A 16,673-nucleotide genomic window follows, 5' to 3' on the forward strand; every position below is an offset into this window, starting at 1 on the left:
ACCTTCAATTACTACTTCGGGATACTACTAACGACCAGGGCGAAGTTGCCTGATGATGAGAGCGACTGTAAATGGGCGCAATGCATTTACGGTCGCTTCCGCCAGCTGCCTCGCCGAGTGTCTATTTAATTTGAGCGATTAGTACAATCCCTAAGAATCACTCCCATAGGATTCGAAAGGACAAGATTACATTAATTACAGAAGCATCTAATCGCTCATTATTCCAAACGCCCTGTACGCTAATGTTTGAATGTTTATATATAAAAATTCGCATACGGGGCGTGGGAAGAATGTTCAGATGCCTCTGTGTGCGGTATAATTAATGTAATGGGATGGGAAGAAACCCTAATAACTGGTACAATGGAAACTACCTTCTGCTATCCACTTTATAGTGGTTTGCAGAATATACATGTGCATGTAGTAGTATTAATTTCTGCTGGAGTCTACTTGAGAATCACAAATTGTTACACTAGTCGATACTCGATATCGACATCGACTCATTATTGGTCCATTGTTTGCCCGGCCATGTTGACGGGGTTTGGCGGTGTTGTGTTTGGAAATTCGAAATCGATGTTGATTAATTGTCCGATGAAGTTGTTGCGGATTTGATTCATTACACCCAATGTGTAAAAATATATAGCTGCACAATTTTAAGCTGTGCACTCACTGGTGTAGGAAGAATCGGATATTTGCTGACGAAGACTTTTGTTTCGGTTTACCTTTGAAAACATCGCACAGCTATTGATTTTAAGAATGAAGTGAGTCTTACCAGTTGCTAATATTATTATTTATGGACTTTTTATATGATTTGATATTGTTCACAATAAGAGAATCAGCTGTAATGCGATCTCTTCGAATTCAGCACGAATTATGAAACGCTTTTGTGCCGATTTGATCACAGCTGTTCATTTTCCATTTTTAATCAGAAATGCTTAATTCCTACTTGTGTAATTCCTACAAGTGGAAGTGTTCATGCTGTAATCGCCGTTGTGTTGTTTGTACTAAATATGAGAATACTTTATGCGTCTCTGGCTGTTTAGCGCCGCATTTCGGTCACAACGTTCCCGCATTACAATAGAAGAGGTAACTTAAAGCTATCTTTGACTGCAATTTTGCAAGTTTCATGGAAAATCTCTCCAGTTCCCGGCCTACTATTTCATGAAGGAGTACTATTTCAAATTCGCGTATGTGCATGGAAATAGATTTTGTTCTTTACTGTTTCAGCACGTATACTTTGGTTGTACCGAAGGCGTAATGTAGTGTCGTACAATCGTCTTATATTCAGATACTGCTAAGTCTACAAACTGAAATTATCTGTTGACAAAATGTTGAAGTGACATTACTTTCCCAATACCATTTATCTGTAGTTCCATTTCTAGGTGTAAATTGTGTCATTATTTTGAGGAAATACTTTTAATTTTCCATCATAATTTGGAATAAGTGTACAACCTCCTAAGTCTTCTACCTTTTCTTCCTTCTATTTCTCAGTAATGGTTTTAGGAGTCGTGGAAGTCAGAAGAAAAGGTGTTGAAGGTACTGTCTGTCACATTGGCTAGTCTTCATGTCTCATTTAGTTCGGCATGAAATGAACTTCAAGCACGTTTTGAGGTACTGAAAATTTGACTCTGTACCACCTAAGATTTAATGTGTTGAATGAGAAATGACTAACATCTGTTACTGCCAGTACATAAGAAACTGGAAAAGTTTTAGCTAATGCTTTGTATGCACATTGTACAAAGCAGTTCTGTGTTTTATTTATTTCTGTGCAAATTACTTAATACTTTCAATAATTATAGGAAAAGCAATAATAATCAAGAATTTTACTCAAGATTAGATTAGATTCAGTTTTCGTTACATGGACCCAAAAATGAGACGATTCTAGTGGGTGTGGAACATGTCAGAAAGTTTAACATAAAAAAACACAGAACATTTTAATATAATATTTTTTTAAAAAAACATGGTTGTGGCAATTACCTGATTAGAACATAGTTTGTATATTACCGAAGCCAGTGAAAGTATCATTACAACCGTTTTTATATACTTTGTGTGGTCTAGTTTTATTATATTCCCATTGGTAACTTATTTTTTTACCCACTGATATTTTCAAGTTGTTAATATGTAGATTGTAGTTTATTCGTCTCGTAACATAAGTTACAAATCAAAGATTTTTGTACTGGAGACACGTCAAATTACTTCAGAAAAATAAAGATATAATAATCAACACATTTAAGCAGACCTATCTGAATTTTTAGATATGAACAACTTATCAAGAACATATGTAACACTTATGATCATTTTACAGCTTGCAATACAATTTCTACAATATATTTACAATTTATTATGCAATACAGAATTTGTATTGCTTCTTTTCTGTTCAAATTGCCAAACTGTCCTGCATGAAATCTTCGATTGAATAACAACATTTCTACACTAGTCTATTAAATAAGTCTTTTTAATTGGTCAAACTTCATATTTGACAGATTTGTGTTATTTATTTTATTGTAAATTTTTAATCCGGTGTACAATTGTGTTTGAGCATAAAGTTTGAAATTATCAGAGGGAAGTTCGAAACTGTGTCTCCGACGAGCACTGTAGTTGTGGTTGAAATGAAAATTGTCAAGTGAGTTTTGACCTTATATATGAAAATAAAAATTTCGTAATGGTACAGAGAAGGAACTGTTAGTATTTTTAATTTTTTAAATAATGGGCAACGTGATGTTCCTTTTTGGACTAAACGCATATGTTTCTTATGATTCTCTTTTGAAGTGTAAGTAATCTCAGGCTGTTCATATTGAATTATAGTTTCAAAGTAGCTGTGTTACATTATCTTCCTGGTGTCCATAAGGGTGGAAGCTAATAAGACATTAATCGCATAAGCCAGGCTGTTTAGTTTGTTTGCTATGAAGTCTACATGTGCCTCCCAATTTAAATTTGTGTCAATATTTAGACCTAGAAATTTTACATGACTTGCTTCAGTCATTTCCTGATAGCCCTGCACTATTTTTATGTGAAATGCTGATGATGTTTTAGCACTGAACTGTTCTAATTGTGTTTTTGTGACATTGAGTTTTAATCCATTTTGCTGAAAACGTAATTGTAGGTTTCCCATTATATTTTCCACAGTATCATGAATTTGTTCTAAATTGTCATTTTCAATTAAAACAGAGTGAACATCAGTGCTTAAAGGTAAATCATTTGTATTAAAAAACTAGAAACCCGCCTCGATTGCGAAAAAAGCACCTAATGTTAACCTAGGTTTCAGCGTAGATAACTCATAAGTGCCTAAGAAGATCTTTGTCAATGATTAAAAGAACACCATAGCTGTGCACTTGTACATATGTACTGTTTGTGTTTTCCTTTTTTTCGTTTATAAACGTATAGCTATGGTGTTCTTTTAATCATTGACAAAGGTCTTCTTAGGCACTTGTGGGTTTTATTGTTCTGAAGAAGGTGTAGTTATCTATGCCGAAACGTAGGTTAACACGAGGTGCTTTTTTTGCAATCAAGGTGGATTTCTAGTTTTTAATATATTAACCAACGATCTGCTGGATCCCTGTACAAATCTTTATCCAGTCTGTGAATAATTTTTTTTCCATTTGAATTTAGAATAACACTCTGTTTTCTTTCAGACAAATAAGATGTGAATCACTGTAGTGCCCTGTCCACGATTTCTTACCTCTCTAAGTTGTGTAGAAATAGTTAAGTGATTGACCGAGTCAAAAGCTTTGGTCAAATCACAAAAAAATACCTGTGACCTTTTTACCCTTGTCTAAAGCAGAGCTTATCTTTTCAGTAAATTCTCTGATAGCATTTATTCTATTTTTCCCCATTTGAAATCAAAATTGATTTTTAACTAGGCCTATATGTCATTTTCTATACGAAAGTTTTGAGGTGTTTTGCAACAGTCCTTTGTGTCATCTTAGCAAAAAGTGCCAGGAGGGAAGTAGGGTGGTAATTTCCCATGTCATCTGGTGAGCCATTCTTGGACAATGGTACTATTTCATCATATTTTGATCCGGGAAATATTTTTCCACAAATGGCTGATTTATAATTTTAGCCAATGGATAAGAGATGATGATATAAACAGCCATGGAATTTCATTCCATCCAGCTGATTTCTTGTTTTTAGAAGACACTATAGCATCTTCTATACCTTTTGGGATAATTCTTTTGAATTTTTTATGGCATGCATTTTGTTTTATATTTACAAAGTTGATATCTACCTTGTCCTGGTGGGCTGTGATATCTACTTCTGATTTTGCCACACTTATGAAAAAAATCTTTGAAACCGTTGACTTTTGAAAAGAATGTATAATTGTATCATTTTAATTTGAACAATTTCTTCCCACTTGTTGTTTACTCTCAACTCAGACTTGATGACATCCCAAATTACCTTTGATTTGTTTTCATGTTTACCAATATATATGTTCTTAGCCAATTTTGTTGCTGCTTGTACAACTATTTTGAATGTGTTCGTATATCTCTTTACATACCCCACAAAGTCAGCATTTTTGTTATGTTTTAACTCATTCTGAAGCTGTCTTTTCCTGGCACTAGACACTTTTATTCCCAGTGTAATCCAATTTATTTTATTGGCCACTTTTTGTCTCCAGGCTTGAGGGGGGAAAGTTTCGTTGAAAACATGTGGGAGACAGTTTAGGAATATTTTGAAATTTTTTAACTTGACACACTGTTATCTAGAGCCAGTTTATAGTTCTTAGTTTGTTGGAAAATATATTTACATTTTCTTTGCTAAAGTTCCATTTAAAACATGTTTTCACATATTTTGGTTTCTCTGTTTTTGGAAGCTCTATGAGCAGTGCTGAATGATCTGATATGCCTAAATCTAAACAGAATTTACTTCCGTCCTCAAACTGATGAAAGGTTTTAATAACAAGAACACCCCTACCCAAAACTTCTATATTCCTGTATGGCTGCTCATATTTTTATAGTTGAAGTAGGCAAGATTTTATAACATTATGCTAATTGGTAACTTCACTGGCTAAAGCAGTTTTTTGTATTGTATTCTTCAAAACTTCCAATACCAGTAATGATGTTTAAAGGACCAACATTTTGTGGTCGTTACAGCCAATAGTCGCACAAACCAGGCTTCTGCTTTGTTGTTTTGATAAAAATTTCAAATCTGTAAATTTCAGGAGCCATAGAGTCAATACTTACGGAAGTAGCAGAAGTACAGTAAGTACACATACATTATTTGTGGAGAGGGACTCGGGAGGAATTTTTCGTATGTTTCTGCAGTACACACAGAATTAACATGCCGGCAAAATGTAAAACTCTCTTAATAAGTGAAGAAGAAGTAGTAACAATGTAAATTGTTCAATAATGTCAAACACAGTTTTGGATAATGAATGAGATAAAATGTTGAGCATCGGTGATGTGAAACCTACTGTAGGTGCTGCATAATATAATAGTCATGAATGACACAACTTCTTGCAATTAGTTTATTACAAAAATAAATCAACAGTATCAAACTTGAAAGACAATATTCTATACATACCTTACCCAAAGGCCTACACACTCTCCCATGTTTCTCTTTAAAATGTACAAGTGTGATGTTGCCTAAGTAATACACATAGAGAAGTTCCAACACATACAATTACAAAACATGAATAATGAATTCACTATTATTCCACTTTTGTACCAAAAAAAAAAAATAATTAATTAAAATGGAGTTAGTAGTGCATACAACATATTTCTCCTGCTTCATGCAATCAGTTATTTTTGTTTGCTTTTTGCATTTAAGGTGTATGCACACATTTTGTATTACATTGTTCTTTGAAAATGAGGTTTTTTTTTTTTTTTGTGAAATTTTCAGTGCACTGAATTTTCATCTTGCTGGCTTTGGATGTCAGCTACAGTTTCTTCTTCAGTTGCTGAGGCGTGCACAGTAAGATTGTTGTCTACCTGGAGGTGTCCTCTGTTTCAAAAGTTGACAAAGATGGACAAAATTCTTTCACTAATTCCACCACGGGAATGTCATCCTCACCTCCATCATCAGGTGTTTCTGAAAATGTGTCACTCTTGGTGTGGGATGGTGAAGAGAGTTCTCAGAATCCTGCATGTTTAAAACAATTGGCAATTGTCTTTTGAGTGACTCTTTCCTGCTCTCTGTTACCTTAAAATTGCACCAAGCACTTTGAAAACTATTTCTTTCAAAAACGTGTTTTATGATTTGATTTTTTAAATTTTTTATTTTACTGCATTTTTAGAGATTTCATAACACTCTGGGCCCTAGCCTATGGAACTAAAATGACGTATGGAGATAAAAACACAAACTTTATACATGGCAGATTGTTGACAACTGCATGGGAAGGGCAGTTATTGACCAGGAGAATAGTTTTTCATTTTTTTTTTTTATTTGAGCCGAGAGTTTGCAACGCCTTTTGAAAAATGTCAGATGTCATCGAAGATTTTGTATTGTTTTCATAAACTATGGATAGGGGTGACTGCTTATGAAACACCTAGCTTTTCTCAATTTTCAGTCACGAAAGACTTTTTTTTACATGTTCCTGTTATATTTGTGGCATTCTTCACTGTGATTCTCACCTTGGACGTTTTCCCATCCAAACACTGTTATCTTTTAAATTTCAGTGTCTTGTCTGGGTTCGTGTCATAAGGCAAGCCAGTTTCATCTGCATTTAATGTCATACTGCTTGTAACCTTCCACAAAACAGGCCACATCTTAGATAGCCACTCATTTGTTATACCATCAAGTAGTGTATTAGCTTTGCCACATATTTTAATAGTGAAACTATCTTGTTGGGCTCGGACACATTATATCCGGGATGATGAATGATTTAAATTTGGATTCCCCAACAGATGTTGGGCTGCTTAAATTATGTAAACAAAGCGTCTTCAATATTTTTGTGCTCCTATGCTCTCGCTCTCTTGGTTTCTAAAGAATTGTGTTGGCGAGAGGGGGGGGAGGGGATTTGTGTTTTCTCTCTGTCCTTCCAAAATTGAGAAAGACAGGCAGTTCCTTTGTGATGCTAATATTTATGTCCCCATTTCCTAATTGCCAGATTATATGTGACTTTTTTTTAATGTTAAATATTTTCCTCTTTTTGGTGACATCTTCCAAATGATGCATTGACTGTTCGACGCAGATACTGATTTGAATCCGACAATCAGTGGAAAACAAGAATTTGATAATAAGCATTACATTATTGCTAGTAATCTCCAAATATGTAAAAAACAAAAATGAACATTAGATGTTACAGCAAATACATATATCTGAAAATGTAGTAAAATGCATCATTTTACTTAATAAGTCACAATAAGCAATGTCACTTTAAAAGCCATTTCTGAAATATAGCAGTTACATAGGATTTAGATGGGGCCATTGGATTTCACTTGTAGCCCATACAGTGTTAAAAGAAATATCACTATGAATGCTATTGGCTGTATATTTATTTGATGTTAACGAATTAAGCTTGTTGCCACATCCAAAAATGCCTGGTATTAATCACTGCCCATGCAAAATTCAATGTCCATTGTACGTGCTTTCCACTGTGATGAATTGAAAGTGGTGCAACTGTGACTGGCCACATCCATTCATACCACCTTCTCAGTTCTCGTTAGCATGACTTTCCTGAAAGCTGTGGTAATTTGTAGACTGTCGTTGGATTGAGGTTGCTTTCTTATTCCTTTGAATGCACCTTAACAAATACTCTTTATAGATGCGAACTGTAGCCCTTGACAAATATTAGTGGTGCCAAATGTGTAACTTCATTCTACAGACAGAGGATGAGAATTTGGACCTAATAAACAATGCGAGCCATTGCTGGGTCTGAGTGATTTATGTGCGCCATCATGTGTTATGTAGATGGTGTTTTTGCTGATTTTGTAGCAATGCTTAAGTCGTAGATGTCGCTTGGTTCTTATTAGTGGTGCCTTAGATATGCAAACCCCAGTAAAAAGATGGTACTTATCAATGTGCTAGTTAGTAGGACTTCTTCCTGTTCCATTTGTGTATAGAGCATTGGAAGAATGACTTTAAATGCTCTGTGCACACTTTATTGGGATTGAATCTTGCTTTAATGACCTCTACAGGAGCAATACGTAGGGGATTGTAATATATTCATAGATTCCTCGCTTACGGCTGGAAACTTTGTTTGTTGCCTTTTGTAGGATAGTTGGTCTCTGTCTTCAAGAGTTTGGTTTTTTCAGCAACTCTTTGATGCTCTCCCACACATCAAACACTGCTTCAAACACTTGAATTGCATTTCTTTGAATACGTTCCGTATCCCATGATATTCCTGTTTGCTATTGAGATGTTTCATGGTGTTACCCCGTGTTGTGCCCTTCAAGCACAATCTGTCACCCCGAATGTGTGTATATCATAGTTCTCAAAGTTAATTACTTCCGTGGTCCTGCTGTGCAGTGCCACATGACCGTTGTCTCATACTTCTTTGTTTTGCTGTAATGCACGGTTGCTGGAAGAGTGCTGTAATCAATCCAAGTTACTAAATGTCATAAACAACTTATTGGTAATTTGATACACAGCTTCAGTTATAATGATGGGTGACAGATCTTGTAGCTCGTGGCAGAATGTTTAAAACTGACATGTGTCCCACTATGACATTAGCGATTGAAAGTCAGTAAGCTACTGTTCTGAAAACAATTTTATACATTTCTGCTTATTTACTCTGTGACAAAAGTCATGGGATAGCTATGTGCACGTATACAGATGGTGGTAGTGTTGTGTCGGCGGCGGCTGATACTTGTATCCAAGTTTTCATTTCTCTCCTGAGATATCCTTTTTCGCGGTTCAGGCGTGGAAGTGTCGTTGGTGGCATAGCAATCCAATCCTAGCGTGGAACAGGCGGACACAGACATTACAGCTGACGGAAGGTGGAGGATGTGGGTGAGCCTGGAGTAGTTTACGTCTCTGGCGATTGTCATTCTCCATTCATCGACATTCTGGCTCAAAGTTTTGAAGAGCATTTGAGGTAACTGAGCGCCAGCGACTTCGATCTTCTGCTATTGTGGACCATTTACTCGGATCGATGTTCCAGTTTTTCAGATTTTTCTTGTACTGCTTGTTATAACGCTAGAGAGGGGCACCTCGTGGCCTTTTACCTGCTTTCACTTCGCCGTACAGCATTTTGCATGGAAGTCTGTCATTTTCCATCCGCCGGACGTGTCCGACCCGTCTGAGTTGATGCCCAATGATAAGAGCTTCCGTGCTATACATTTTTGCTTTCTCAAGAACAGCCGTGTTGTATATGAAGTCATCCCATTTCAGGTTCAGGATATATCTTAGCTTTTGTCGGTTGAAGCGTTCTAGTTTCTTCAGATCACAGCAATATAACGTTCAGGTTTCGCAACCGTATAGCAAGGTGGAAATGACTACAGCTTTGTACACTGTTCGGTGTACAGTGTTAGGTCTTTATTCAGGAAGACACGCTTTGTAAGATGTCCAAATGCTAAGTGGGCAGCATGTAACCTATTCTTCATATCTATTCCAGATGAGCAGTTAGATGACAGTATGCTTCCTAGGTAGAGGAAATGGTCCACTTGTTCCAAGGGAGTATCATAAATGGATATGCTGAAATCAGCAACAGAGGAGCCGGAGTTGGCTGCGCCACCACCTTTGTCTTTGGAATATTGACGGATAGACCAAATTGTTTGTACGCCCTGCTGAAGGAATCGACTGACAGCTGCAACTCTGCAGGTGAATGAGCTGGAGAAGCATTGTCATCAGCATACTGCAGCTCTGTCTTACGAGTGATACTGGTGAACCTTTTCGAATGGAGTCCGGACTGGTCGAATAATCCTCCATCGAGCCTGCACTTTAGTTCTATTCCTGCACTGTTTACGGATGTCTCGTACAGCATAGCTGCCAGATACGATGCAAATAATGTTGGTGCAAGAACACATCCTTGTTTAAGCTCACTTGTTATTGGGAATTCACCAGTTGTTTCATTCTGGCAGAGGACCTGTCCAGTCATATCATGGTGGAGAGCTTCAATCGAGTGTTGTGTACTCAAGATACAAAAGGGGAAGGAGCTGTCATTTGTACTCAGGTGATTCACGTAAAAAGGTTTACAATCTGATTACGGCTGCAGAATGGGAATTAACAGAGTTTTCATGCGGAATGATGGCTGGAGTAGACGCATAGACATTCTGTTTGGAAATTGTTGGGGAGTTAAACATTCTGCAATCCACAGTGTCAAGAGCGTGCTGAGAATACCAGATACCAGGCATTACCTCTCCTGATGGACCACGTAGTGGCTGACAACCTTCACCTAATGACAGAGCAGATTGTTTGCACAGTGTTGTCAGTGCTAACAGACAAGCAACACTGTGTGAAATACCCGCAGTAGCCAGTGTGGTACGTGTGACGAAAGTATCCATTATGGCAGTGTGGCGCAATTTGGTGTTAATGGGATAGGGCAGCAAATGACTGAGGCAAGTGCCTCTGCTAACAGCACGACATTGCCTGCAGAGCCTCTCCTCAGCTTGTGACCGTATCAGTTGAAACCTAGATGACTGGAAAACTGTGGCCTTATCTAATGAGTCCTGATTTCAGTTAGTAAGAGCTGATGGTAACTTTCGAGTCTAACAAAGCCAATCATCAATGCACTGTGCAAACTGGTGGTGGCTCCTTAATGATGTCAGTTGTGTTTACATGAAATGGATTGGGTCTTCTGGTCCAACTGAACTAATCATTGTCTGGAAATGGTTATGTTCAGTTACGTGAAGATCATTTGTAGCCATTCGTGCACTTCCTGCTCCCAAATAACAATGCGCTATATCACCAGGGGCCACAGTTGTTCACTATAGGTTTGCGGAACAGTCTGGACAGTTTGAGGGTATGATTTAGCCACCCGTGCCGTCTGACGTGAATCTCATTGAATGTTTATGTGAGATAATAGTGAGCTCAGTGTGTACACATAATCCTGCGCCGGTAACACGTTTGCAATTATGGACAGCTGTAGAGGCAGCATTGCCCAGTATTTTTGCAGGGGACTACCAATGACTTGTTGAGCTCACTCCAAGTTGAGTTGCTGCTCTGTTCCAGGAAAAATTAGGTCCAACGCGTTATATTACTTTTGCAACCTCGATCTACATTCTTGAGCACACTTCTCTGTCCCTTAAGTTCCAAGGCACCGTCAAGCTGCAGTATTAAAAGAACAAGCGCTCCACCACAGCAGATGGAGAGTTTTATTTGCAATCGCACCTTGCTGATCTACGTGGCTGTCGTGGCTTACACTTTCTCTCTCTACATTGGGACATTTATCCTTTTAACAACTACCTAAACTAAGTTTTCACGTCTCACGAACATCTGTTGTCGGCGTTGAGAGAATAAAAGTGGAGGAGGTTATTCCGTAGGATCCCACATTATGCTGCACTACAGATTCTGCGCACTTATGTAATATCCTAGGAGTGTTTTGAAAGCAATCTCCTTTGACAACTATCTGCGTTTACCCAGTAGCCGACCAATGAAACTGAGTCTGCCACTTGCTTTACATGTTGCCGAGTCTGCGTGATAGTTCAGTTTCATTTCCCGACAAATTGTACACTAAAACGTTGTATAAGTTGACTCGTTCCAGTGGCGACTCGTGCATTTTTTTCTCATATGACACTACATTAGGGATAGGCAAACTCATTTATCCTTGGGAACTAGTTCACTGGTGATCGCTCTTTTTTGGGAACTGTTCATTTTTACTCATTCACCTTTCATTTGTGCTTGGTGTATGGTTCTTATGAAAAATTGAAAATTATTAATATAGGTGACTGAAGATGGAAGGCGCCAAGAGGGCACTTGTCTCTGCCCTGGAGTACAGAGGTTTTATCCCTAACAGAATTCTCACACACTTGTAATTTTTGTGATTCTCCAAAACCTCTCATGTAGCCAACTATAGCATTATGTGGCTGATTGCAGTGAAATAATGATAAGGTGGTGCACGAAAAACCGTCCCCGAGTACAGACAGCTTGCCAATTACGCATGATTTGTTGACCACTACGAGCAGAATAGATAAACATGTAATAATTAGGCAGTGAATAAATAACAAAGAAGCTAACGCAAACAACATCTTCGAAACAATAGATGATGGTTGGTAGGCGAAAATGAACGGACTAGCACTCGGGGACGATTTTTCCTGTGCCACCCTGTACCACTGAAATAATATTGTAGAAGTTATACTATTCTCTTTACAAAATGTGACACCAGACATTTGATTATGGAAAGTGAACTTCATTTGGTTCTAAGTCGGTCTGCCTTCCATAACAATGAACATGCTCTTTTACCTTGGATCAAAACAAGACGGAAAATGGCCACTCGTGTGTGCCGTGCCGACTTCCTCTGCATGTGTAATAACAATACAATCTTGCCTTTTTACAAGTATTTCTTCTGCTGTTTATCAAAATAGTGAAGTAAGCTGAAATGCCATTTTGTTACCTGAAAAGATGCATTACATACCATGTAATTTACATAATTATTAAATTCATTTTAGTTACTGGTCATGGACACTGAATAGTATACAAAAAGAACCAGAAGTTCAAAGTTCAAAAAAAGGTTTGAAACAAATCTAGAATGAAATGAACAACAACTCGATACTGAGCAGTCGGCATTGGAACTACGAGTGACCACGCGGAGAAGGACGAGTCCAGCCGAGCGAGACTGAGACAGATGGGAACAGGACCGAGGTTGGAACGAGACCAGCTGACGGAAACGAGACCGACTGTTTCTCATTCCCGGGAACTATAAGTAGAAAGCCGCAACCGAAACTGCTGGCAACGGGACCGAGGCTGGAAAGAGACTGGCCGACGTGCCGTTGCGGGAATGAGACCAACCATTTCCCGTTCCTGGAAACTATAAACAGAAAGTCATGACCGAAATGAACTATGAAAGACCGTTTCTTTGAACTTGTTCATCACTTGTTCCATTCATCTTGATGAACCGTTCCATTGAACCCATTAGTTCGCAAACGAATCATCTCTACACTACATTTCTTTATTCAACAGTATAGGGGAAAGATTTTTTACTACTTGCCGTAAATATGGTATGTTAAGTTGCAGACAGGCACAATAAAATTTCTCTTACACATTTAGCTTTCAGGCAAAGCATTCTTCTGGAAAGGAAACAAACAAACACACACACACACACACACACACACACACACACACACACACACAAGAAAGTACACTTCATGCACACTTGACCAACATCTCTGGCAGCTTGGACCAGAATGCCGCTGTCACGTAGAACAGAAGCAGCATTCTGGAGGGGGCAGGGGTGGGGAAGGGATAGCAGGGTATGCCCCCCACCCTGTGCCACAGCCTCACGACACTGCACCTGTCGGCAGTATAGTCCCTCTACAATCTGATAGACAGTACTCTTCTCTCCCCCCACCAGCACCCAGCTATGCGTGTGGTCCCCCCCCCCCCCCCTTGCCCCGCCCCTGCCGCCCCCCGCAATGCTGCTGATTCTGTTCTACGTGATGATTTCACTCCAGTCGGAGCTGTTGGAGATGATGGTCATGTGTGCAATAGGTTTGCTTGCTAGTGTGAATAAATGTGTGCATTTCCTTTTCTGAAGGAGACTTTGGCCAAAACCTAGGTGTGTAATTAAATCCCCCCTCCCACAGTTGGAGAAATGCGCAGTTTTGGAGAAATGCGCAGTTTTATTTTCTGAGCATTTAAAGCAAGTTGCCAATCTTTGCACCACTGTGAAATTTTATCAAGATGTGATAGTATTTGTGCTGCCCACCCCACGCCTTTCCCCCTCCTTTCTTTCCCGCAGTACAATACTTCATTATAGATAGCTCCATCATCTGTGAAAGCTCTGAGGGCACTATTAATATTCTGTGCCAGGTCTTTAGCAATAGTTCCAGCACACTTCTCTGGGGCAAGCCCGAAACTACTTATACATCTGTCATGTTCACCATATCAAGAAACCCTCAGTCCATTCACAAATTTCACTCGATGCACTGTTCCTTCGCACTGTCAATAACAGGTCTAGGTGTGGTATTGATTTTTCCAAAGTTAAGAAATACTTGCATCCACCTGGTTGCCTGATCTACAGCTTTTAGGACGTTGTGCCTGAAAAGCATGATTTTGTTTCTTAAAACTGATGTTTTTGGAATCCGTGGTGCCTGCTTGGCCCTGAAAATACCAAAATATTTTCATATAACAGGAACTTCAAGTGTAGCATTAGTCCTTTTGTTTGTAAAACAGCAGCAGTATAGCAGGTGCTTGATGTCGTAAGCACCACGTGAAGACCGTCTCTGAAAATAAAATTTGTATTGGTGTCACACAGTCTGGAAAAATTAAAAAGCAATCAGTCAGCATTATATGTGATTGGATTTTCTCTTCATAGTGCACAGTATCGTCAAAGGTTTCAATAAGTGCTGCATCTCCAATGTCCTGGGTGGTAGAAAGAGGACACTGAACATATTTAGGAAATCAAACAAGGTTTAATTTTAAAAGAATTAAATGATTTTATAGTTTTTCAAAATATTCCACTTGTACATTAACACATTTTTTCATTCAGTGAAATCAATCCTTAAAGCAACTATACCACATTCCCAGAGACACTTCAAAAATGGGGTTTTTATAACAGGGCGTATATGCCCTGGAACAACCAGGAAATCTGGGAAAAACCCAGGAATTTCCTCATCCAGGGAAAAAACTAGGAATTTTTTAAAATCCCGGGAATTTTATGTTGTAGGTTAAATTTTGATAATTTGGACAGGTAAGAAATGATAGTCTAGCAAAGATCTTTACTTGAGCCTGGTACTGAAGAATAACACTGCAGCAACAAAACATAACAAGAGAATAGCTGCAACAATTACAGATTGTTGCCTTAGATGGGACTGCTTTGCTAGGTACATTTCTAAGCGGACCTTTACATTGGGTAGGTGTTAATGACAATTTAAAATCATAAAAAAATCATAACCTGTAATTTTTCTGTAATCGAATACATTTGTTGGTCACAAAAAAAAATTATAAAATGATGATGATTTACAAAATGTTGGAGGTAATTGAATGAACTATGCAACAATCAACTTGCAAAACATTAGAAAGTAGCTGTCAAATGTATATGTGTTTCAGTTGTTTTTAGAAGGATGCCATTCTAAAAAATTTTCAGTCTGTCCCTCATAGCGAGGCCAGTGTATTTTGGGAGTAGAATGCTGAAAGTGAAATGAATGCTGGTAGTGAGTGAAGTTAACAGTGATGTCGTAAAGGCAGACATTTCTGTGTAATTGATCTGTATTATGACATAAAAAACGTAGTTAAGGGTGACCATTGCAATTATAATCTGAGACATCATTTCCTGTTCTAGAGGGCACTATGCTGAGAAGTAGCGTGAGGGCAACCTGCATTCAACATGGATGCTGTCGATGTCGCAGGAGTCTTGGTAAGTGTGTATTCTGTCTCCTGGGTTCTCAAAAAATATGTTCTGTTTCACATCAGCATACAGCTGTCGCCTTCTATCTCATCATATTAAATACTGGTTTATGAGAGCATCAATAAACCTCTGATCCCCGATTCTGCAAAGAATTGATAACTTCACATATGAGATAACACGTTAAGTATTTGGCATTTAGAAAATATTTGACCTTATGTTTAAGGTTGTTGGAAGTTGCTAAGTGCTCTCCTCCATAGTTGAGAGTATTAAAATCCTAATGGTAAACAGTCGGAGGAAGGTAATGGCAAGCCACCTCATAGGACCTTGCCCTGTACAGCGGTGCGGCTCTCCCGCATCGTTCCCCTACGTTCTGTCAAGGAGTATGTGACTATCATCATCAGTGGTAAACAGCTGAAAAGAAGATTTGCAATAGAGTGCCAGAGTTTGAAGCACTTCTAAAAATCAGTGAAGCTCAAATAATACTAGGTACAGATAGGTGATTGAAACCTGAAATCGATAGCAGTGAGATTTTTGGGGGAAATTTGAGTGTATATTGAAAGGATTGGCAAATGGGGAATGGAGGTGGCATATTTGTCGCAGTAGACAAGAAACGGAAAGCCACCTAGATAGAAGTTGAAGCTGTATGTGAGATTGTTTGAGCAAGGCTCAGTATCGTGTGTGGACATAAAATGATAATTGGGTCCTCATATCGCCCACCAGACTCGTCATCTGATGTAACCGAAAACATATGAGAAAACCTCAGTTCACTCTTACATAAGTTCCCCAGTTATGCAGTAATCATCGGTGGACACTTTATTCGTCCAACAGTTAATTGGGGAAATTAGAGTTTTATTAGTGGTGGGTGTGATAAGATGGTGGACGTGATAAGACATCGTGTGAAACTTTACAAAATGTCCTCTCTGAAAACCACCTAGAACAGATAGGTAGGATCCTCGCTCATGATGGAAATATATTGGATCTAATGGCAATAAAGAGACCTGACCTCTTTGAGGAAGTTCTCTTTGAAACTGGTATCAGCGACCATGACACAGTTGTGACAACAGTCATTACCAAAGTACAAAGGACAACTAAAGCAAGCAGCTATGTATTTTCAGCAAAGTAGATAAAAAATAGACCATAAAGATAGAAAAATGATATGGAACCTGTACAAAAACGAGACAGCAGTTATCCGTGGACGGACGAAGCAAGAAGAGGTGCAGATACGGAAAGGTGCCCGACAAGGTTGCGCACTATACCCTGTTATCTTTAATGTATACATTGAAGAGGTGCTGAA

At 38.5% G+C, this 16,673-nt stretch overlaps 1 protein-coding gene across 3 annotated transcripts in view; it reads left to right on the forward strand.

Annotated features, from left to right (window-relative positions):
• Positions 1-471: 471 nt before the first annotated feature.
• Positions 472-16,673, forward strand: part of LOC126294977 (zinc finger protein 865-like) — a 69,491-nt gene continuing 53,289 nt past the window's right edge. The window contains exons 1-3 of one of the 3 annotated variants that reach the window (XM_049987206.1): positions 1,146-1,184; positions 1,489-1,608; positions 15,314-15,388. In XM_049987206.1, coding sequence (XP_049843163.1) covers positions 15,359-15,388 — 30 coding nt within the window. In that variant the 5' untranslated portion in view covers positions 1,146-1,184; positions 1,489-1,608; positions 15,314-15,358. Of the gene's footprint in view, positions 759-1,060; positions 1,185-1,488; positions 1,609-15,313; positions 15,389-16,673 lie in introns of those variants that run through there. The other 2 variants (XM_049987205.1, XM_049987207.1) reach the window with 2 other exon arrangements.

This window comes from Schistocerca gregaria, chromosome 11, assembly GCF_023897955.1.
Source record: "Schistocerca gregaria isolate iqSchGreg1 chromosome 11, iqSchGreg1.2, whole genome shotgun sequence".
Taxonomy (NCBI): domain Eukaryota; kingdom Metazoa; phylum Arthropoda; class Insecta; order Orthoptera; family Acrididae; genus Schistocerca; species Schistocerca gregaria.